The sequence below is a fragment of the Tursiops truncatus genome, chromosome 6, assembly GCF_011762595.2.
Source record: "Tursiops truncatus isolate mTurTru1 chromosome 6, mTurTru1.mat.Y, whole genome shotgun sequence".
Taxonomy (NCBI): Eukaryota; Metazoa; Chordata; class Mammalia; order Artiodactyla; family Delphinidae; genus Tursiops; species Tursiops truncatus.
The window spans coordinates 40,944,652-40,969,195 of NC_047039.1; the positions used below are offsets into that span (position 1 = coordinate 40,944,652).

Genomic DNA, 24,544 nt, shown 5'->3' on the forward strand with positions numbered 1-24,544 from the left:
CTCACCTGCGCGCAGCTTTCCTGGGCCCTCAAGGCCTAACCCCTAGTGGCCGCTTGCCTTCGCGTCTCCCGGCAACGGGGGCTGGCCGCGGTGAGGCCCCCTCCTCCTGATTGGCCAATCCTCGGCCTTCGCTCAGTGAAGCGAGAGTGAAATGCTCTCGCGATGTTTGAGGACTAACTTCTGTTACCTCGATACCTCTGGAAGACTGGGAAAACGGCGAGTTGGCTAGGGAAGAATATTTTTTAAAAACCTTGGTTTTCTTTGTAATCAGAGTAACCTCTCTTGATTGTGTGCATGACCTGAACTCACTCCAGCGAGTTTTATCATATCGCTGTGTAACACCATTTGTAATACATCAGACTTTTTAATAAGACTTATTTGAAGTTATTCCGTGGTAGGCAGCATTCACTGTACAGTCTTTTTGTTTCTCATAAGTAGTAGTTTCCTTCCTGTTAGAAGGAAGGAATACAACATAGACGATACAGCATTAAGTATTGATGCGATTTTGGTACCATGTTTCATTTCATTGAAAGTTTTATACCTTTAGGCTTCCTTTCAGAGTTATTTTGTGAGGGCTGAATTAAAAGCAAAGTTGTTTTAAAATAATGTTTTTTAAACATGTTTTTTTAAAAAATGAGAATTACGTCGTCTCAAATCCTATTTCTCTAATAAAAATAACTTGCAGTTTGTTTTTTTTCCAGTCTTCCAATAGACAGCTTAAATATGATGGGAGTTCAAAAAAAAAATGTGATGGGATCTCTAAACATACATACATATTGGACTTTTAACATTTTCACATTATTCCCATCTTGCATACTTTTTTTTTTTTTTTTTCCCGGTACGCGGGCCTCTCACTGCTGTGGCCTCTCCCGTTGCAGAGCACAGGCTCCGGACGGGCAGGCTCAGCGGCCATGGCTCACGGGCCCAGCCGCTCCGCGGCTTGTGGGATCTTCCCGGACCGGGGCCCGAACCCGTGTCCCCTGCATCGGCACGCAGACTGTCAACCACTACGCCACCAGGGAAGCCCTTGTATACATTTTTTACGCCCAGATTTATTCTCTTGTATACCTGCCTTCAAGTGGGTTAAAACCAGTGCAATACAAAATGAAATAATGTCATGTGATTGAGTTCTCAAAGTTTGTAAAACATTTTCACGTAATTATTCCATTTGAGACCAACATATTTGTAATGGTCATTTGTTATACTTATGGTCGTTGCAGTGAAGGGTGGTAGAATTTGCCATCCCAAAATATGCCACTTTGGTATTATAAGGATTACTTGGAGGGGAAGGCAAGTGAAAAGCAGGTACAGGAAAAGTTCTCTACTATTCTGCTATTTGCTTAAAAGCAGAATATAAATTTTCAAAAGTGCCCTTCCTTGCTTCTTAACCAGGAAGGACAAAAGTTAATCATTGGAGACAACTTCAGACCTTTACCATCCTGGAGACTGCACCAGTAGAATCTACATAAAAACTTTACTAATTAATTAGCCTTTAACTACTGCTAGTTTCCCATATAGTCGGCTTCCCATAATTTGCTGTCTCTAAAGATTTAAAAGTTCTTTTCTTTTATCGCTTGTGTAAAAACTTATTGTTCCTTTGTTAAGATGCCATATAAGCCCAAGCTCTCGTCACCTCTTTGAGTTATTCATCTCTGAATTTCTCCCTTGTATATATGACATACACGTTAAAACACCTGTTTTTCTCTTGTTACTGTCTTTTGCTACAGAGCCCCAGCAGAAAACTTTTCTGCTAGAAGAGTAGAAAGAAAAAAAGATATTTCCTCTCCTACAACCTCTAACTGTCCAACTATTCCGTATGTTGTCTCACAAAGAAGCTACTGACATTTCTCCCTTAGTGTTTTCAGACGTTAAGGACCCAGCATTTGCCATTTGCATAGAGATGTGACAGTTTGAGAGAAAATTTTAAATCTTTAACACGTAAAATAAAACTTTTTAAAAACCCGGCTTAGTATTCACAGAATTCAAGGAAAGTGACTTGTTTCCAACTTGACCCCAAGCTCTCTCGTTTTAATTTAAAAAAGTTTAGATTAAAAAAAAAATCTCGGGGAACTACTCAGAGAAGGTTTGGGGAAATCGGCGGCGTAAACCTGCCCCCAACTCTACACGCGACGCAAATTCACTCAGCCACAGAACGGCCCTCAGCACAGCGGACTAAGATTTAAAATATCCGGATTGGCGCGCCTACGACTCACGCCCCGCTGGCGCGTGGCATTGTGGGATTTGTAGTCCGGCCCACATCCGGCATCACAATAAAAAGCTCAGCCGGGGCTCGGTGAGGACGCGGGCTCGGGAAAGTCAGGGATTCGGGCGCCCACTCTGAGGGGCTGGACGGTGGTATCTCTTTCTCCGTTGGCGGTCCAGCGCGCATGAGGGAATCGAGCCTCAGTTCCTCAACGGCCTCAGCAGTCGGGACGCACACACTCTGCGTCATGGCGGGCTAAGGCCGATGATGAATTCCGGTGCGCACGTCAGGGTTGCTGTGTCACTCGGCTCGCTGGGCGCGCCCCTTCCCGGCCGCCCTTCCGCACCGGCCTTCGGGCTCTTCCGGTCCCGACGCCTCTCACCTTCAAGGCCCTCTCCTGCTGCACGCCCGGCCTCTCAGACGGACTGATCTTGCGCGGTGCTCGGGCACCGGGCGCCGGACCTCCTAGGGCCATGGCGGGTGGCGCCGCCAGGTACCGGCTGAGCTGCTCGCTCCCGGGCCACGAGTTGGACGTGCGGGGCCTGGTATGCTGCCTCTATCCACCGGGGGCTTTTGTGTCCGTGTCCCGAGACCGCACCACCCGCCTCTGGGTCCCAGACAGGTGAGCGCTGCGAGTCCCGCTGTTACCCGGCTGTGCTGCAAGCTTCCTTCTCTGGGAAGAGAGTGACCCTTCCCTGCCCTATCCTGCCCTTTTCCTCTTTTCCCGGCCTTTCCGACGGTCCACGCTCCCTCCCAGTTCTTAGAGCACTGGCAGTCTGGGCACGGAGTGTAAGAAACTAGTGAGGTTTACGTGGAAAGAGCACCGGGTTGGGGGAACAGAGACCTACTTTCTTGTCCTAATTTGACCACTAAACGACTGAGTCACCTTGGACGAACTTCTTATTTTTTGTGGCTTCAGTTTGTGGACGATGATTTCCTGTGTTTCTTTTCGATTTGAAAAACTTTTGACGCCAGGTGCACCCTCCTTAATGAGGCCGTGTGAAAGCATCTGGCATGTGTAATTTAAGGAAGTCCACTTCTTTCCCTGGGATTTGTTCTGTAGTCTTCCCTCAAATTTGAGAATTAAGGTTCTCAAAAATTGCATTGCAAAAAGTTGTCTTGGCCCCTCTCCACGTTGTCCAGCTCAGACTTTCTTAGTCTGGGGTATGTGATAGACTTGGGCGGAGGGGATGAAACCTCTCAAATGTCTTCTGGATGTGGCGGAGTGTGTTTTCTTGATGTGGCGGAGTGTGTTTTCTTGGGGAGAGAAAGCCCATTGCCTTTAAAAGATTTTCAGAGAGATTAATCAAAAAAAATATTAGGAAACAGAAGGTTAAGCTCCAGTCCAAATCAAGTTCAAGGGTTTAGCCCTGATTTAGTTGTTGTAACAGGAAATTTAAGACCTGGAAGACAGATTTCAGTTCAGATAGGGAAAAATTGAGCTAAGTTACTTCAGGTAGTAACTCTCCCATCAGAGGTTTCACTCATTGAAACCATACGTTTTCCTCCATAAATTCAGATGACAACTGTTTATTGAGTGGCTCCTATTTGTTTGTGATCCGGAAGAAGAAAAGGACAGACAAATTTCCTGTGTTTATAGATCCTGCCTACAGTCTGGGAGGGAAGATGGATGAAAAAACAACCAAGTAAATAATTACTCATTGGCATGTGTACTATGAAGAAAACAAATATAGATATAACATACAGAATTGAGTGGAGGGTGATGTTAAAGAAAGAAGCTTCTCTGAGGAAGGTGTTTTTGGTATTTGTTTTTTTTTTTCTTAAATGATACTGAGTTTGAGCTGGTCTAGGGAGTGAGGAACCAGAAGGGTTGAATTGGAAGAGCACTGTAGACTGTAGGAGGAGCAAACACAGTGGCCCTGGATTGAGAAGGAGGAAATTCCCAATGTGCAGGAGGGAATGAACTGTGAGGTGAGGGCAGGTCTTAGAGGCTGGCGGGAGCCAGATCATGCCCTGGGAAGAGGGCTGAGGAAAGAAGTTAGTGGGTGGAAGCCTTCAGAGTTTCAAGCAGAGGACAACATTATTTGATTTACCTGTGGAGAAGTTTCTGCTAGCTTCAGGTGGAGAATGAATCGCAAAGGGATAAATGTGGAAGGAGACCTGTTTAGAGGCTTTTGCAGTAGTGCAGCCAAAATACGACAGACTAAACTAGGGATATTGTAGAGGAAACTCCTATATTGAATTAGATAAGGTCTTCTCTAATGCTTAAGATTCTGTGATATTCCAAACCACTTGGTAACATTGATACATAACTTCTGTGTATTTGAGTACAAATTACTGATTAAGCTTGTACATTTAAAATTTTGTTCAGTAGAAGCACATGCCCAGTAGGATATGAACATTGCAGTAAAGAGTAGCTAAAGGATGCTTGTTGTAATAGTTGAATTCTGTTGAACAGCTAAATCCTCAAACTTTTACAGTGGAGGACTGTGGTAGGTTGACGGGAGCTTAAATCACTGGATCACAGGAACTTGACAAACTTTGAGCTGCAATGACCCTCTCTTTGAAAACTGTTTTTTTTCCCACTTAGTTCGTGTTGTCTTTCGGTTTTGTTTTTTAGAATTCATGTGGTATTCAATTAACACTGATTGAGAGCCTGCATTGTACCAGGCACAGGACTCCATAGTGAGGGATTGGTGAGATAAGGTTGTTTTCCTCTCATTTCCAAGTGCTGTGGTAGAGCATCTCATAGTCACTCTTAGGCATCCTAACAAGTGTCTCAGCCGTACCTTTAGTGTGATAAAAAGTGTCCTCAAGGCTGACATCCTGACAATTTCTATTTATTTCATGGTATATTAATAAAATTAATGAAGTGCAGTGAAATGTTTGGAGCCAAGTAGTAAACATTTTTATTTTCTCATGTACATTGTTGATAGGACTCTGAATTGGGGTGGATAATGTAGGGGTGGACTGGTAATGATGGGGGATTTAATTTAGTTTCAAGGAGGCAAAATAGTTCTATTCTAGGGTGGACTAAACCAGATATTTCATCTTTCACAAGAGCCCACTGAAAACCCAGAAAGCCTCCGGGTCTTCTGAAGGCGCTTCAGAATGGAGATGCCATTTTTTGGTTGTACATTGAACTGAACCAGTCAATATGCCTTTGTTGCAGACTGCTTCAAGCCTCTAGAAGCCCACCTCAGAGTAAACTGGATTTCCCAAGTCTGTCACCAACGATTGCTTTGCCTTTTGAAAACTACCCGTATTTGAAAGACGCCAACTTCAGATTCAGCATCATGTGTTAAATTTTCCCTGACCATGCCAAGGCTGGAGTGACTTCTCCCTCATGTAAACACTCAGCACCTTGGGTCCTTAGTCAAGTAGTTATACAGAGTTTAAGAAATTAGAGCCATTCCCTTCCTACCCTCCGACCCACTATTCCCTTTTCTTGGAGGCAAAATTTTCATGTCTTTTAATGGCTTATTTTTGAATTTTGCTTCTGTATCTGTATATAAAGTGCTATACTACTATTTCTTTTCATTTAAAATTTCTTTTAGTTTTCTGTTTTAGCATTTTCTGTTAGTTCTTATTATGGAATATGAAAATTTAGCTCTCATTTCTACCCTCTACCAACCCCCATCACATATGCATCCTTTCTATGTCCTGATCCTTATAACATAGTTTAATTTAATGTAGACTAAATCAGTGTTTTGTGACTGTACAGAGTCTACACCTGAGCTGTGGAATAAACTATGATAACTTTTCCTCAACAATTTTATGATCTCCCTATAGCTAATAATTGTCTTATTTTTGGTTTTCATTTGTTTAATTTTCTATGTATTTATCATTAATTCAACTTCATATTGTTTGCTAGTTGTCTAACTCTCCTCTCAAGACCTCTAGACACATTGAATATATAACAGTTTCATTTTCCTGATGATGAAAACTTTCTGACCTGGTCTGTCTGCCTCTGGTGCACAGCTGATCCTGGGATCTCCCTTCACTGTCTTCTCAAGCATCCCTTTTTGGACCTCTTGTCAGATTTCTATTATCAATATCCTTTAACTTTCTTGGTTTTCTTCCTTGATACCTTATTGGAGCACATCCTCCAGGAGCTTCCTGAAATACAGTGCAGTGATAATAAATGTATTAAGACCTTGCAATTGGAACATGATTTTAGCCTGCCTAGCTACTTGAATAATAATTTAAATGTTTGTAGCATTGTAGTTTCCAAATTTTCTTCAGAATTTTGAAGCCATTGCTCCACTGTATTCACTGTGTTACAGTTGAGAAGTCTGAAGCCATTCTTATTCTTGACCTGTTACTTTTTCTCTCTGGGAGGTGGTCTATATTCATTCATTTTTCACGTTCATTAAGTATGGTCCCTTTTAATGTCCATAAGTCATGTCCATAAGTTCTGGGACATTTTCTTAAATTCTTTGGTTTCGTCTTATTTTCTCTGTCCTCTTTTCTGGAACTTTTTATTCATATATTGAATTTGTTTCTAAATTGCTTTTTAATTTCTCTCTATAAATTTTTTTCTTTCTCTCTCTACTATACTTCCTCAGAAGTTGCCTTAACTTTTTGTGAAATTATGTTTTTGTTTCATGGTTGCAATATCTTATACCTAAGGATGGCAATGCTGATTTTTTTTAAGTTATTTTCTCCTTAGTGGTCTGTTTCCTCCAAATTGGTTATTTCCCCTCCCTGTTTGTTTTGGTCACTATTTTACCCCAAATGTCTGGTAATTCTTATTCTGTGCTTTCCATTAAGGGTGGAGAACTAAAAAACTTGAAAGATCTGTGTATCCATGGAGCTTCATGGCTATGAGCTTCACTGTAGGGTTATCTGGCTGGACTGTTTCATAGGACTGATCTCCTGCCTAGAGGATGATTGCCTGGCTTCTAGATTTTGTCTTTGGTGGTCTTGGCCTCTATGGTGAATGTACATGTTTCTCAAACCCCAAGGATCAACTGTGCCTTTTGTCTACCCCCAGCCAAAGACTTTCACCTTTTCTAAAGAAAAAACTTCAGACTTTTGCTGGGTACAAGAGGGGCAGTTGTCTAGCTGGAGTGTCTTGTCTTTTTTTTTTTTTTTTCTTGATGCTTAAAGCATTTTTTCACTGATTCAAGAAGTACTTAATGATTACCCTGTACAACATTGTGCTACAAACTTGGGCAGAACCAGCTCTGGATTCTGCCATTAAGAGCTTCACAGATCATTACAGTAGATACACACAAGCACCCATCTGTACTGGGGAGTGCTAAGGGACACATTTAGGTAGATTTAGTGGTTTATATAATATAGATTTTTAAACATGTCCTATCTTTTACATTTCTTTGGGCTTATTGATGAAATGGTTTCTAGGGCTTCCCTGGTGGCGCAGTGGTTAAGAATCCGCCTGCCAATGCAGGGAACATGGGTTCGAGCCCTGGTCCGGGAAGATCCCACATGCCGCAGAGCAACTAAGCGCGTGTGCCACAACTACTGAGCCTGCACTCGAGAGCCTGCGAGCCGCAACTACTGAAGCCCGCACGCCTAGAGCCCGTGCTCTGCAACGAGAAGCCATCGCAATGAGAAGACTGCACACCGCCACAAAGAGTAGCCCCCACTCGCCACAACTAGAGAAAGCCCGTGCCCAGCAACAAAGACCCAACTCAACCAAAAATAAAAATACAAATAAAAAAAAAGTTTCTAAAACGACACTTAAAAAAAAACACCACCAAAATAAAGTAAACAGTTAAAACTAGCTACTACCAAATACCTTCCTTTGAAGATTTTTTGATATGATTCTGTGTCTGATTCCAAAGACTTTCAACTAGTCTTCCTAATTCTAGTTTTTTGTTCCCATTTCCTAGTGATACATAGTGCTGCTAATTCTTGAGCCTTCTGCAGATTCGTTGGTAAATTGGGCCTCCTACTTTCCCTGATGCCTGCTTAGAACTCATTTTTTTCAAGTATCCTAAGGCCTTTACTACTTTTCTGTCAGCTTTCAGTATTCAGTTATATTTCTGTTCTTTTTTTTCTTATTCTCTCTGGCCTTGTGGGTTTATGCCTTTCTTAAAATATACATAGATGGATAGATAGATATAAAATATACGTTATACATATTGTTGTAGTGGTGTTTGGGAAAGGAGTGAATATAGATGAGCATGTGGGCAGTCTTTATCTGGGAATCTTCCCTTTTATGTTCAGTTGTTTTATCTCCTTCAGCTAGATCACAAACTCCTTGATTTAGCTTGAATCAGGGATATAATTCTTTTATCCCCCTCTACAGCTAACTTACTGCCTTCCACATATAGTATATCATAATCTGTTGTTTGACCTGTTATGTAAGGGAGTGGTACTAAGTGAAGGATGTGTATAACAAATTGGTAATCATTCTAATTCCCAGGCAGTTATTAATATGCTGTGTCCCTAGAGCAGTCATTTGTATGTCCTGTATTAGTTCCTTTAGTTTGCATATTGAAAGTGATTGATAGTCTAGCTATTTAGATACACATGCTATACTAATGAGTACTAAGTTAACGTTTCAGAGTGTGCAAATGTCCTCAATGTGTTTACGGCTTATTGATAGTAGATTCCATTATCCTAATTGCATGAATGTTTCACTTCACCAGGGATTTCTTAAGGTAACAATCACTGATAAGTAGAAATGCAGATGGAGGAAAAAAAAAAACCACTTATGATATTTGTCTCCTTTCCTTTCCTTCCTTGTTCTTTCTGTTAATTAACATACTCTTAACAGTGAAACACTAATTAAACTTCTCCTAATCTGATTAAGCCTCTGTAGTAGCTAAGACAAATTAGGTATTTAATATTTAATTTAAAACAATAGATTCTTAAAGTGGTATATAAAGTTCAACCTAGATACTAAAAGAAAATGAGTACTTTGACAACGTCTATCTTAGGCTAAGTCAGAGGACAAATGTATATCTTATGAATTATCATGTCTTTCCAGTCCTAACAGGGGCTTTACAGAAATGCACTGTATGAGCGGCCACTCCAATTTTGTCTCTTGTGTATGCATCATACCTTCAAGTGACATGTACCCTCATGGACTAATCGCCACTGGAGGAAATGACCACAATATTTGCATTTTCTCACTGGAGAGTCCAGCACCACTTTATGTACTAAAAGGTCACAAAAATACTGGTGAGTATAATGCTTTAGTATTTTTCTGTTTGAATAAGTTTCATCCTTTTGAAGATAAAATTCTTATATCTGCTTTCCCTAGTTTTTTTTTTTTTTTTTGCGGTACGCAGGCCTCTCGCTGTTGTGGCCTCTCCTGTTGCGGAGCACAGGCTCCAGACGCGCAGGCTCAGCAGCCATGGCTCACGGGCCTAGCCGCTCCGCGGCATGTGGGATCCTCCCAGACCGGGGCACGAACCTGTGTCCCCTGCATCGGCAGGCAGACTCTCAACCACTGCGCCACCAGGGAAGCCCCCTAGTTTTTATTATTATTATTTTTTACCTATAGCTATGGCTTAATAGTGAAAACCTTTTGGATCATCATTGTTCTGCAAATTCTCTGTTACAGACTTATTGTCATCAGTAATGGTTGACATGATTATATATGTAAAAAGGAAAAGATTATGGTTTTATATACTTTGTAATTTTGGTTTTTCAGCTATCTTGTGCAAGAAATTCATTTACTCAGGAAAACTGAGAGCACTTCTTTATCTTTGGGCTGTTATGTCTGTATTTATGCAGCAAATTAAAGCCCCAGAAGGAATGTATTTAGGGTTCTGGTATCATTATTTGAGAGTATTTAATACTTTTGAACAGCATTTTCTGTGATTTGTATTTCTGATTCTTTTATATTCCTGGATTTGTGTTTGCTTAACAGCTCTTTGTTATAAAATGATATGCTTAATCAGTGCAGTATGTATACTACTTTTTTTTTATGTATCTGGAATAGTTTGGGACATCTGTAAGCAAATAGTATGGCCCATAAGCAGTCTAAACTTAATTTCTTTAAGGAGTTTGTAAAATGTTTTGTGTGTAGGTATGGGAAATCGTCAATACAGGGTGATACAGATTTTTTTAAACTTTTTGAAGGAAATCTTCAAATGTATACAAAAGTAGAGACATAGTATTTTATAAGTTATATATAAACAAACATAAAAGAGAATAGTGTAATGATCTTTTCTACTCATGTATTTACATAGCTTCAAGGATTATCAACACAAGGCCTATCTTGCTTCATCTTCTGCTTCTTCCAAAATATTATTTTAAAGGAAATTTCCAATATACTCTCTCATTTGTAAATACTTCAATATATAGCACTACAATAGGGTTTGGCAAACTTTCTGTAAAGGGCCAGGTAGTAAATATTTTAGGCTATGCAGGTCATACAGTCACTTTCACAACTGCTCAGCTCTGCCATTGTGTGCAAAAGCAGCCACTGACAATAAATGAGTGAGCATGTCTGTGTTTCAATAAACCTTTATTTATGGACACTGAAATTTGAATGTCATAATTTTCACATGTCAGGAAGTACCTTTTTTTTTCTCTCAACCACTTGAAAATATAAAAACCATTCTTAGTTTGTGCACTGTACAAAAACAGATGGCCTACAGGCCACAGTTTGCTGACCCCTCAAAAATATAAGGATTCTCTTTTTTTTTTAACTAATTAATTAATTAACGTTTGGCTGCGTTGGGTCTTCATTGCTGTGTGCGGGCTGTTTCTAGTTGCGGCGAGCGGGAGCTACTCTTCGTTGGGATGTGCGGACTTCTCATTGTGGTGGCTTCTCTTGTTGCAGACAACAGGCTCTAGGCGCATGGGCATCAGTAGTTGTGGCACGTGGGCTCAGTAGTTGTGGCTCGCGGGCTCTAGAACGCAGGCTCCGTAGTTGTTGCGCACAGGCTTAATTGCTCCACGGCATGTGGGATCTTCACAGACCAGGGCTCGAACCCGTGTTCCCTCCACTGGCAGGCGGATTCTTAACCACTGCGCCACCAGGGAAGTCCCTCTCTCTTTTTTAAAAACAATATCATTATCACACCTAAAACAAAACAAAACCTAATTTCTCGTTACCAAATATCCAGTGAGTGTTCAAATTTACCCAGTTGTCTCAAATGTTTCTTTTTACAGTTTGTTTGAATTGTGACCCAAAGGTCCACTTGTCTTTCCATCTATTGGTTTCTTTCTTTTTTTAAATCCCCTCTCTATTTGAAACCAGCTTATTTTACCTGTAGAATTTCCTGTAATCTGAACTCCGCTGGTTAAAGCCTCATTTCTCTAGCCTCATGTTCCTCAGTCCCGTAGTCTTGTAAGCTATTAGATCTAGAAGCTTGATCAGATTCAGATTCAAGTTTTGAGCAAGAATTTTATACTTTCTGTTGTAGCACAACAGGAGGCATGTAATATTTCTTTTCATGATGTTAAGATTCATCCATTCTTTTTTTTTTTTTTTTTTTTTTGCGGTACGCGGGCCCCTCACTGTTGTGGCCTCTCCCGTTGCGGAGCACAGGCACCGGACGCGCAGGCTCAGTGGCCATGGCTCACGGGCCCAGCCGCTCCGCAGCATGTGGGATCTTCCCGGACCGGGGCACGAACCCGTGTCCCCTGCATCGGCAGGCAGACTCTCAACCACTGCGCCACCAGGGAAGCCCTATCTTGATTTTTTTTAATGTGTTTCTCATAGAAACCTGTGCAGTAAAAATACTGCTTCACATTTTAGAGTATTTTTTCTGCCTGGTTTGTTTCTACTTTATCATAAGGTCATCTTTTGTTATTTTGTTAAGTTACTTGATGGTTTGAAGCCAAATGTCATTTCTTCCTTCCTTCCTCCCTCCCTCCCTCCCTCCCTTCCTCCCTTCTTTCCTTTCTTTCTTTCTTTCTTTTTTAAATTTAAAACATACCACATTAGTGAGTAGGAAATAAAGAAATTAATGATTGACATCTTTATGTCATGTCATTTTTCTGTTAGCTTTCTAGCCCAAATTTTATTTTCTAAATGGTAGAGTGGTACTGTTTTTTAGTCAGTGTATATATATAACACTTTCCAGTTACATTACAAGTTGCGGTTTTAGGTAATGGAGGAGGAAAGTGCCATCCCACACTTCGGGGCAAGTGCCAGGGCCCAAAAAGAGAGCTACCACAGTTTGCCTCTGGTCACTAGTTATTCAGCTTGCTCTCTCTTCTGCAGGCAAAATATACCCACTTCTCTCTGAATGTCAGACAAGCCAAAAGTCCCATCCAGTTGCAGCATCAAGTTCAAAATTAAGAATTTCTGGATGATACATAGTATTCTAAATATCAGGGAAATGATGCTCAGGTGTTTCTACATCAGGTCCAGACATAGTTCCTCTTAAATTTGGAGATCCGTGGACCAAAAAACACAAGTTATCTGTCACCCATTCACTCAGTATACAACTGTGGAATATTGAGGGTAGTCAGAGGAAGCACTCCCATTCAGAAAAGGGAGCAATGCAAGACAGCAGTTTCTAATCTGTAGTCATCTGAAATTCAGATGGGTGGCTGTTTCAAGGACCCCCTACTCTGAGAGTGATAGGTTTTTGTGATCAGTTCCCTCTGGTCTCCAAAAGGGGTTTCCCAATCCATTGTTCTTCATGGCTCTCCTTTAACCCTCTGGGATTCTTTTCTGTTATTCTCCTTGGTCACATTGACCCTCCTTGGGGACTACCAACTTTTTCAACTTGCTTTCTGCTTGTGGGAGCCAGGTGCACAAGGGTCGTGTTAAGTCTTGAACAGTCACAGACATTTTTAGTTATTGGCAGCATGACTCTCTGAAAAACTTATGTTTTTTACCTGTTTGATTTCCAGTCAGATCTCTTTGTCAGTAGTCATACCTCAGCTGTAGTCTAGATTTGCTGTATTACTCCCCATCTCTCCTTTCTTTCCCTGTGTGCCTCTTCAGATTTAGCTACTGAAACCTTGTGCCTTTCAGACGTTAGTTGGAAAGCTGAACCTTTAGGTTCTTTTCCCTGAGCTCTTTTCCCAGGTGAAAGCATTTATTTTCAGGGCAACAACCTTAATTTTCTTTGCTTTGAAAATGCTTTAAATCCATTTGGAAGTTTTGGCACTGTGCAGGATGGATGGCCATGTTTTTGATTTGTTCCTGTTGCATGGCTGGGTTTCAGTTGTCCTTTGCTGCTGAAAGGACTTCTCGGGTTTACATTTTTCATTTGGGCTTGAGAAGCAATTGGCTCTTCCAACTCTGCAAATCCCTAAGTTTGGACTCTTCGTTTCTGGCTGGGAACCAGCCAGTTCTTGATCTCATTCCATTCTTTTAGTACCTAGCCAAATGTGGCCAGTAGTAAGCGACACCCATCACTGAAGTCCTGTTTTCCAGCCTCTTTCTTTAGACTACAAGTTTGTCATGTCCTGAGTTATTGCCGGTAACAGCTTTATCAAATGTTCCTTACTACATGATAAGGAGCACCAGCCTTCTATTCTGTGGTAATAGTCTCCTCATTACCTGCCTGTTAAACCACTGCCGTATATTTCAGCTTTTTGCTTCAGCAGTGCCTCACTTTTGCTACTAATTCTGAATCGGTCAGGTAGGCTAGGTGACCTTGTGGTAACAGACAACTCCAGAATCACAGTGGCTTAATGCAATAAGTTTGCTTTGCTTCTTATAGATCCAGTGCAGCAGGGGGCTCTACTCCTTGTGGGATCCGGATGACAGAAGCTTCACTGCAGCATGTGCTTTCACAGAGATTGGAGTAGTGGGGAGGGAGCATGGCTTCATTGTGCACGTATCCTTAAAGCTTCCGCCTGAAAGTAACATTATTTCTGCTCATTTTTCAATGCCAGAACAAGTCATGTAGCATACCTAAAGCCAAAGGAACTGGGGAGTTCAGTCTTACCATTTGCTTAGAAGGTGAAGAGCAGAAAATATTTGATGAATATAACTAATGGCTACCACACACGTTAAAATATTTATATGTTCCATGTATTTCCTGGAAACTTCCTCTTGTAACCTTCTAGCCTTTTGTTGGATTGGTACTACCTGGGCTAATGTCATCCCGGATTTCCCTATTTCCTAGATCCCGTGTTTTGTCATTCTTAACTTACTCTTTCATTTTAGTGTAATACAGCTGTTGCAGCTTCCTAAGAAAGCTGTGACATGGGGGTTAAATATATTGTATTTGCATATTGGAAAATAGCTTTATTCTAGTCTTATTGAATATTTGATTTTTTGGCTAGACGTAGAATCCTGTGTTAAAACCATTTAACCTCAGAATTTTGAAGGCATTGCTCCATTGTCTTTAATGTATAACGTTATTTAGAAGTTTGTCCCGTAGAAAAGATGGGGAATCAAAATAGCATCACTTTTCTGGTCCCCTCCCAAACTTTTGGAGTCTTCTCTATTTCTAATGTTATAAAATTTCACAATGCATGTCTATCTCTGTTTCTCAAAGTGCCTTTCATTGGGCACTTCTGTGGGTTCATTCAATCTAGATATCATGACCTTCATTTTTAGGAATCTTTCTTGTACTATTTCTGTGTTCTTTGCCTCATCTTTCTCCTCCCCCTCCACAATTATCTCTTTCTGGAATCCCTGTTAGATGTTGGACATTTTGAAATTACTTTCTAACTTTCTTAATTATCCTTTCCTATTTTTCATATATTTGCCTTTTGGGTCTAATTCTCAGGAGACTTTTCTCCCCCTAGTTTTTTTTTTATTATTTTTTCAGTTTGGTTCTTCTATTTTTAGCATTTAATTTTCTCGTTCTCTCATTAGTTCTTTTTTTATATAATATCTGTTTGCAAATAATACTGTATTGAAGATTTTTCTTCTGCTTCCTGAAATTGGATTTGTTTCTTATGGGTCCCCCAAACCCCTTCCCCCTTATTTTTGTTTCTTTGTTTTGGTTTTTCTCTTTCATGTAGGTGGAACTTGATGTTTGGTGGGCTTCGTTAGAGGGTGATCTGATGGTCTGACTTTTTAGATGGAAACCCTCTCGAATGTCTGCATCTGGAGTTCTTTAACATTATTCAGTCCTCTAGAAAAGAGTCCTCCTGCCTCTTACTTAGGTGGAGTGGGATGTATGCCTGGCTGCGGATACTGTGGGAGCAGGGACACTGTAGGTACCACATTTCAGGATGGAGACTTTCTACTTATTCCCCTTGTGTTTCTTAGGGTTCCTTATTCCAGCCCTTTATTATGCCTGATGACCAGAGTCTAGAAACTCTGCTTCAGTTCCTCCAGAGAATAAACCTCCAGTCTCCTTCCTGCAGTGGATAAGGATGTACTTTCCTGACACTGTAGGCTGAGAGGAGAGGTCTAGTGTTTCACTCTGTTGTGTGCAGCCTTTGAATCACTGTTCTCATTTTTCAGGTCCTCTGCTTAGCCCCATCCTCTATGGAACCTAGTGGCTGGATACTTAGTCTCAGTTTTGTGGGGCCAGTTACTCTGCTTCTAATCGCTTTCTGTGTAACCTCCTCCATTTTGCTAAGTCAGTTATGTTGTTTTCTGTTTTCTTTGTCCTTGTAGATTAATACCATTTATAGCATTACTGTGGATAATCTGCCATTTTTAATCAGAACTCTGTCTTTTTTGTTTCCATGTTTTTAGATAATTTTTCATACTTATAATTTTTAGCTTGTACAGTGTTACATCAAGATCATAAGGCACTTAATTAACCATTTCACTACTGTTGAGTAATGAAATGAGTCAGCTTCACTCTAGTTTTTTCTGTCATGTTAACTAAAGTGACCCTAAATAACTATATAAATAGCGTTTGAAAATCATTTGCATTATTTTCCTGTGTAGTTTCTTAGAACTGGAAGGGATTGTGCAGCCCACTTAATCCTGCTCCCTCATTTTACAGTCTAGGAATCTGATGTTAAGTAATATCCCTGAGGTCAGACAGCTCCTAAGTGGTATAGCTAGGACTTGGACACAGTCAGTCTGGCACCAGAGTCTGTGCTCTTGACCGCTGCACTCTTCTGCATTTCCATTGAGTTGAGCCTTAATTAGCTAATACTGTCACTTCATAAAGTGTTTTTAAAATTGTAGTGTTTTAGTAACTAGCAAGGTTGAGCATTTTTCTCTATGAAAATGTGTTAATTAATGCCTTTTTCCCCTTTAGTTTGTAGTCTTTCATCTGGAAAATTTGGGACATTACTTAGTGGCTCATGGGACACTACTGCTAAAGTCTGGCTGAATGACAAATGCATGATGACCTTACAGGTACAGTAGTTCTATGTGAATATTCGAGAAAATAATTAAAGATGATGATTCTGTGGCAATTTAACTTAATACCCATTTTTCTCACAGGGTCATACAGCTGCAGTATGGGCAGTAAAGATATTACCTGAGCAGGGCTTAATGTTAACTGGATCAGCAGACAAGACTATTAAACTTTGGAAGGCTGGAAGATGCGAGAGGACTTTTTCTGGTAAGATCAGAGTAGACAGCTTTTGTAATCTTTTTGCTTCCTATTTGCACAGGTGATTTTTTTCAAAAATTTAGAAGTTTTAAAGTGGTATTTGAGCCATTTAACTTGGGTGAATGTAAATTTTCTGACAGTTAATATGTAATATCTTTTTTTTTTGAATTATTTATTTATTTTTGGCTGTGTTGGGTCTTCGTTGCGGTGCACAGGCTTCTAATTGAGGTGGCTTCTCTTGTCGCGGAGCACAGGCTCTAGGTGCGCGGGCTTCAGTAGTTGTGGCTCACGGGCTCTAGAGCGCAGGCTCAGTCGTTGTGGTGCACGGGCTTAGTTGTTCCGCGGCATGTGGAGTCTTTCCGGACCAGGGCTCGAACCCGTGTCCCCTGCATTGGCAGGCGGATTCTTAACCACTGCGCCACCAGGGAAGCCCGGTAATATCTTTTTAAAATATGTACTGAGACCTCTCATAAAACAACCAGATACGGACTAATAAATAGCTACAATATGGGTATGTGCTTCTGTGTATTTTATATATGTAATTTTTGGTACTCAGTTATGTTTTGGTTGTCATTTGAACAAGTTCAGCCTGAAACTTCCAAGCATAAGTCTTATTGAGGGTGGGTCAGTAGTGTTATCTTCATATATGAGGAAAACATCAGTTGTGCTTTTATTAATATTGAAGTACATTGTTTAATAATAACAACTTTCAGGCTTTGTTTATGTTGTGGTTTCAGGTGGGTAGTCTTTTAAAACCTCAGCTATTAAATAACTCCTAAAACGAGGCATCTGCTGTCTAATATTAGAACTGATGATTTATTTGTGGGGCACTTAACATTTTTGGTATGATTTTGTTTGTTTGTTTTTCCTTTTATTTATTCCTTAAAAGTTGATCAGCATCCTGGATAATACTTCAAGAAGTCCCTTTGTGCAGATAAAACTATCTGTAGGTGGAAAGTAGACAATGAGTTGTAACTAAACATCCCTTTGTTTCTGCTTCCATACATACAACATATGTGTTAAGTTTTTATTAATCTGCTATAGATAATCTGAATCAGCATAGGAAATACTGAGCATGGGAAAGGTTTTGACTTCTGGTCTCCTTTATTAGGTCACAAACTTCTGAGAATGTTTTGTCTTTTAAAAAAAATTGTAGTGGCATCTACAATGCCTCAATTAATATTGAAAAAAATGGAATCTTATCAAGTTTTTAAAAACATTTAATATCCTTTGATGAGAGGAATAAATACACACACACATGTGTGTGTGTATATATATATATATATATATATACAATCAACATAACACAAGAAGTTTTCATTCCATAAATTCTTGCCCTTTTAAAAAATCAATAGTCATTAATTTTTATTTTATCATTTTAATGCCTGCATTTATATAAATTATGAAATATTTCCCTTGGTAAAGCAACAATGTTTGGCTTTATATTTATGTTTTGGTTGAATCGAAAGAGGCAGGAATAGGAGGCAGGAAACTTGAATTCTTGCTTTAGCTCTGCCACTGATTGTGTGGTTTTAGATAAATTAATCTCTCTCAACCTGTTTCACATTTTAATAAAGTTTACTTTTCTATGATATTTTATTTCAAACTCTTAAATAATTGAAATCTTTTTTGTAATCTTAGTTTTTCTTTTCTTGGTGCTTTATAAATATTAATCTCAGTATTATGTGGTGAGAAATTTAGGGGATATTTACTCTTCGTTATATATCTGTTTATATTTTAATATTGTGTATGTTATGAATTACTCTTGTTATTGGGGAAGAGAAGTTGACATGAATTGTCAAGTAAAAATTGGAGGACTTCGCTGGTGGTCGGGTGGTTAAGACTCCGAGCTTCCACTTCAGGGGGCACGCGTTTGATCCCTGGTCGGGAACGAAGATCCCAAATGCCGTGAAGCCAATCAATCAATCAATAAATAAAGGATTTCCTTTAAAAAAAATTGTGGGGATCAGAAACTTATTTCTGGAGGGGTTTAAGAAATTTTTAAGAAATAATTTAGAGAAGATATGGTAAATATAGAACTTCCCAAGACTGGTGATAAAAAATACTGCCAAGCCTACAGTACAAATTTTGGCTATCAGGTTTTTCTACTGGAAAAAAAAAAAGTATTTCTCTAACTTGAAAATCAGTTTTTAATATTCACTGGTATGTGTTTTATAATGTTAATAAAATACATAGAGCCATCAACCAAATGATCCATTTTTATTGATTTATCATGTTCTTTTTTTTTTTTTCATACAGGGCATGAAGACTGTGTAAGAGGCTTGGCAATTTTGAGTGAAACAGAATTTCTCTCCTGTGCAAATGATGCTAGTATTAGAAGGTGGCAAATCACTGGCGAGTGTCTTGAAGTATTTTATGGTCATACAAATTATATTTATAGCATATCTGTCTTTCCAAATTGTAAAGGTAAGACTGTCTTATACTACATATTTTAAATTTTGTATTGAGCATTGTTCTATTCCATCTTGAGGTGGGGGGCAGAGGGCTAATGATTTAAATCAATTTACTAACTGTAACTTGAGTAATTTAGTAACTTTATTTCATAAGTATCTTTTTCCTAAAGGAGGAAACTGTATGATCATCTTTATATTAATTCAGACTTGATGGTGTGTTGTAAAAAGTTCTTGGGCGGGTTCCCTGGTGGCGCAGTGGTTGAGAGTCCGCCTGCCGATGCAGGGGACACGGGTTCGTGCCCCGGTCCGGGAAGATCCCACATGCCACAGAGTGGCTTGGCCCGTGAGCCACGGCCGCTGAGCCTGCGTGTCCGGAGCCTGTGCTCCGCAACGGGAGAGGCCACAGCAGTGAGAGGCCCACGTACCGCAAAAAAAAAAAAAAAAAGTTCTTGGGCATCTGAGGAAAGACTTCTTATAATTTATTGGTATAAAGTATAGTGTGTAAGATGTTAAATATATAAAAATGTGATTCTTTGAAGTTGTATATTGTATAAGTGACAAATACATAAAATTTAAAGCTATAATTTATAAATACTTGGGGTTTAAAAATCAGTATGCCTATTTAGAAAGGTGGTATATATAAATGTACTTAATTTTATATATTCAAACTAATTTTTCCTGTATTCATTAATTTTAGATTTTGTGACAACAGCAGAAGACAGATCTCTGAGAATCTGGAAGCATGGGGAATGTGCTCAAACAATCCGACTTCCAGCTCAGTCTATATGGTGCTGCTGTGTGCTAGACAATGGTGACATTGTGGTTGGTGCGAGGTACTCATATTCTAGTCAATCAATCAATAATATGTGTCTAGGCCTTAGGTAGGTGTTAGAGTGCACAGAGATAAGCCATAGGAATTTCAGGTGAACTGGGGAGACCACAGGCACATTTGTGTTACTAAACAAAACAGTAGTAGGTATAACAGGTTTTGCACTAATGATACATGATATATTATAATAGTATTGCATTGTAAGTTCTGCAGTCGAAACATGAAATTAGAGAAGTTAGAGATTGATGTGGGCAAACTTTCTGGAGAAGAAGAAATTTGAATTGGGTTTTGAAAGATAATGAAGGAAAATGGTGGAGGAACAATGCTGGGGAACAGTGGGTGACAGGGGAAGATGGTAGCGTGGGGCTTAATTATGGAGAACCTGGAATGCCCAGCATTTGTTAGATTCAGTGCTTGGGGTTAAAGGGTTGTAGCTCTTGAGCAAGAAGTGCTGTGATTAAAGCAGAACTTATGAATTATTAAATACGTAGGTTAGATTTAACTAGTGGTGACAATGGGCAGGAAACCAAGTTGGTAAGCAATTGCAGTAGTAGGTGTGAAGTTGTGAAATATTGACCCTGCAGTGCTAATGGATAAAAGACTGGAAAATGAGATAATGCGGAGGGAAAATGATCAGAAGGGGGCGTGTCAGAAAAGGATAGAGTTTCAAACTTTGGATGATTAGAAGTCCACATTAATAAAAATGGACAAGAGTGAGAGTTGGTTTGGTGAAGAAGGTGATAACTTCCTGGGATCCGAGTGGTGATAAGCCACACTCATGCAGATTGGTCATGGGCATTTGGACTGGGTCCTAGTGTAGCAACTGAGACTGAAGATCAAGATTGGCACAGAGCTTCCAGAGTCAAGCAATAGGGCATCTTTCTCTGAGGGAAGAAACATAGAAGGGGAGGAACAGAACTAAAGACTGAACTTGTGATACACTGTGGGTAGAAAAAGAAGCCAGTAGCCTAAACAAAAAGCAATCCAGATGTTGAAATTCAGAGATGGAAAAGAGATTTTGGAGGGAGATTGTGATCAGTGTCAATAAGTACATGAAGGGGTTAAGGAATGGAAAGTTAGGAAAGCTTTTGGATTTGCTTTGAAAGATGTTAGCAGTGACTTTTTTGACATCACATTTTCATAGAAAATGATAGAAAAAGGTAAATGAGAGGAGACAGATAGAAAGAGATTTTTGAAGAAATGGATGAGGGAAAGGATTATAGACTACTGTGGCACTGAAGGCAAGAGGAAAAAGGGCGACAGCCATAAGGGATACAGTGTCTAATAAAGCGGATGTATTTTACTCCTTGGCTGGGCCAGAGGTTGATTTGTTGGTTTAGTTATTTTTACCCTAAAATCATTTAAAGTTGAAGAAAAATAAAGGGGTAACACTGCTGTTAGTAGAAGGTTAAGTAAGAAAGTTTTTCTGCAGAGTTGAGTAGGATTAGTACAGTTGAAAGTGGCTAACTTGTCTCCCCTACCCCAAAATTTCACAAAGAGAAATTATGGAAATGAAGTCATTTTTCTGAGAATAGAGGCTGGGACTGTCATCTATTCCAGAGGTGAAGCTGTTTTTTTCTTGATTCGGGTTAGGTTACATTGCTAGTTAATGGCATAGTAAGGACAGGCTCCATGCATTTCTGATTAACGGATATCAAGCATCTGGTATTTTCTAAGCCCTGTCCTGGGTATTTGAGCCCTTTATAAGTTAAACAGTTTACTACCCTTCTTTATACCATAATACCTATGTGTGTAATGTTCATTTTAAAAGTGTATGCTATGTCTGTAGATTTTTATGAGGGTAAATATTTAATTTGGAATTGAAAATTGTGTTAAATATATATTTCTTTGTTCTTTCCCAGTAACTTTTTCCTTAAATAGTCTTTTTCCACCCTTTCCATTGCTTTAGAAAGTAATAGAGGGTAGTGTGCTGAAATCGGCATAGTTCTACACTCAGCAATAAATACATAGTAACATTTCTCGTATTCACAAATACAGATTATTTTTGCTTTGGATCATTGAAGTGTGATAATGTTAACCTACTGTGGCAGTGACTTAAAATCACTTTCTGTTTCCTTATAGTGATGGTATTATTAGAGTGTTTACAGAATCAGAGGATCGGACAGCAAGTGCTGAAGAAATCAAGGCTTTTGAAAGAGAACTCTCTCAGGCAACCATTGATTCCAAAACTGGTGATTTAGGGGACATTAATGCTGAGCAGCTTCCTGGGAGGGAACATCTGAATGAACCTGGTAAATATTTCAATGTATCTAGTAGTAAAAAATGCTGCCTTGTTTGCCTTTTGGAATAATGAGTGACAAGAAAAAAAGATTGTTTTGTTAAGTCATTCAGTATTATTCTCATTGCCAGGTACTGATCTTTGATACTTTTTATTATGCATAACCACAGTGAAAAATCATGTTCTTTTTGCCTCTGCCTCACAGTTTTAAAGACTTCGAGCTAAGTTCCCATAAACAGGAATCTTTTTCTTTAAATAAATCACCTAATACTTAGCTCATATATAGTAGGTGTTCGGAAATCACTCATTTAATACCTTGTGGTTGATTGGATTCTCTGAGAGGTTGTAGAGACTAAAAATAAAAATGAGTTTAAATAAAGCAATGTCTGCTTAATGCGTTAGGGATCATTTGATTTTAAAATCAGAGGACAGTAGTTGTCTCAAATGAAATCTTAGGTTGGATATGTCCATGATCCCTTGGTCCGTGGACCCCTGGGGATTCTGAGATCCTTTCAGGATATCCATGTGGTCAAAGCTAGTTTTATAATACTAAGATGTTATTTGCCTTTTACACTGTGTTATCATCTACATTTATGGTATAAAAGCGGTGGTGGGTAAAACTGCTGGCTCCTTAGGACGTAGATGGAGGCAGTGGCACCAAACTATTCAGGTAGTCATGGTGTTCTTCACTGGTATGCAGTCGTCATTAAAAAAGAAAAAAATGCCATCTGCCCTTAGGAGTGTCCCTGATGAAGCATTAAAAATTAATTTTGTTACATTTTGGCCCTTTAGTATGTGTCTTTTTTAACATTCTGGATGACAAAATGTAAAGTACACATACAGTTTACCGAAGTACCATGTGCCTTGGGTAAGTACTTCTGCAGTCATTTGAGTTGCAGGCTGAACTCTCCCTTTTTTCAGGGAATTCCATTTTTATTTCAAAGAACAACTACGGTTATTCAGGCTTAGGTATTTGGCAGATATTTTTTTGAAAATGAACAAAGCGAGAATGTCACTTTAAGGAAAACAACTGACAGCATTCGTTGCCAAAGATAAAATTCAGACTTCCAAATGAAAATTGAATTTTGGAAAACTTGTGATATTAGTGGTAATATTAACAAATGCAGTTTTTTTATATTGAATAATAAAATGTGTAATCATATGGAAGATCTGCATAGCTCAGTGAATCAGTATTTTCCAAATGACCAGTTCATGGTCTTACAAAATCATACATGGGTAAAAGAACTGTTCAGAGTATAACATCAATGGATTTTAGTATAATAGAGCATGAAAAGTTCATTGATACAGTTTCAGATTTTAAATTTGTAACCTTTAGGATCTACTACTTGTAGAATACCCACATTTTTCTGAAAAGGCTATTAAACTAGTCCTCTGTTTCTCAACTGTATTATCCGTGTGATGCTGGATTTTCTTTGTATACATCAACCAAGCAACAGATTGCAACAGGTTAAATGCAGGGGCAGGTATGATAATCCAGCTGTCTTCTATTAAGAGAGACAGTAAAGAGATTTACAAAAATGTACAACAATGCCAGACTTCTCACTAAATTTTTAAAACTATATTTATTTTTCATTGAACTATTACTTATTCAATATGTAATGGATCTATTACTGTTTTCCATGAAGTAAATATACTTTTTGCTCTTCTCATTTTTAATTTCAAATTCAGTAAATCAACTGATATAACCTACATAAAAAAAGCTGTTTGGGCTTCTGAATAACATTTCTGACTGTAAAGAAATATTGAAACCAAAAGTTTGAACACCACTGTATTATTTCATGTTTTTAATATTCTTACAGTTCTTTGCAAAAATGTAATCTTTTTGTCTATATATACACAGTCAATAAATATTTACTAGGTACCCACTGTCTGCTCTGCATTGGTCTAAGCTCTGGGGAATACAGATAACAAAAGGGACAGAAATCTCTGTTCTCACAAATTTATGTTGTACAGGAGGAGACAGATAATTAAAAAGTTAATAAGTAAATATACAAGTATGTCAGATAAGTACTATGGGAAAAGTAAAGCAGGCATTGAGTTTTAATAAAAAATAAAACAGGAGTTTGAAATTCAGTGGTCAGGAAATGTATAATACTTAGGATAGCACTGGTTGCTGTAACAGATAAATCCTAAAATGTCAGTGGCTTAACACAAGAGAAGGTTATTTGTTGCACATTTGAAGTTCAGTTGACAGCAGGGTATGCTGGAACATGTTCGTAGAATAATTTTACTCCTCTAGGTCATTGAGGGACCCATGCTGAAATCACCATCTTCATCATGTGCTTGCAGGGTCCCCCTGAATTATAGATATTCAGCCACTAGACAGCATAAGAGGGGAGGGTAGAAGATGATGAACTAGGCCTAGAACTGGCATTTATCACACCTACCCAGATTCCACTGACCATTACTCAGTGTGTAATCTAGGGACTACAAAATGTAAGGGGGCGGAATAAGGTAGTCTTCGACTAGACAGCTACAGCTCTACCCATTGGAATAGGAGCAGGAATC

General features: G+C 39.1%; 2 protein-coding genes across 6 annotated transcripts in view; one reads left to right on the top strand and one right to left on the bottom strand.

The window, feature by feature from the left end:
* Positions 1-121, bottom strand: part of IFT74 (intraflagellar transport 74) — a 78,045-nt gene extending 77,924 nt beyond the window's left edge. For 2 of the 5 annotated variants that reach the window (XR_002176345.2, XM_073806065.1), the window contains exon 1: positions 6-121. The gene's annotated coding sequence lies outside the window, so the exon portion shown is untranslated. The remainder of the gene's footprint in view (positions 1-5) is intronic. The other 3 variants (XM_073806063.1, XM_019934915.3, XM_073806064.1) reach the window with 3 other exon arrangements.
* Positions 122-2,507: 2,386 nt separating this feature from the next.
* The window catches only part of PLAA (phospholipase A2 activating protein), a 38,690-nt gene continuing 16,653 nt past the window's right edge, over positions 2,508-24,544 (top strand). Inside the window, exons 1-7 of the mRNA XM_019934913.2 lie at positions 2,508-2,825; positions 9,126-9,319; positions 16,234-16,334; positions 16,422-16,542; positions 18,793-18,960; positions 19,645-19,780; positions 21,859-22,028. Of these exons, the coding sequence (XP_019790472.1) occupies positions 2,677-2,825; positions 9,126-9,319; positions 16,234-16,334; positions 16,422-16,542; positions 18,793-18,960; positions 19,645-19,780; positions 21,859-22,028 (1,039 nt within the window). The 5' untranslated portion in view covers positions 2,508-2,676. The remainder of the gene's footprint in view (positions 2,826-9,125; positions 9,320-16,233; positions 16,335-16,421; positions 16,543-18,792; positions 18,961-19,644; positions 19,781-21,858; positions 22,029-24,544) is intronic.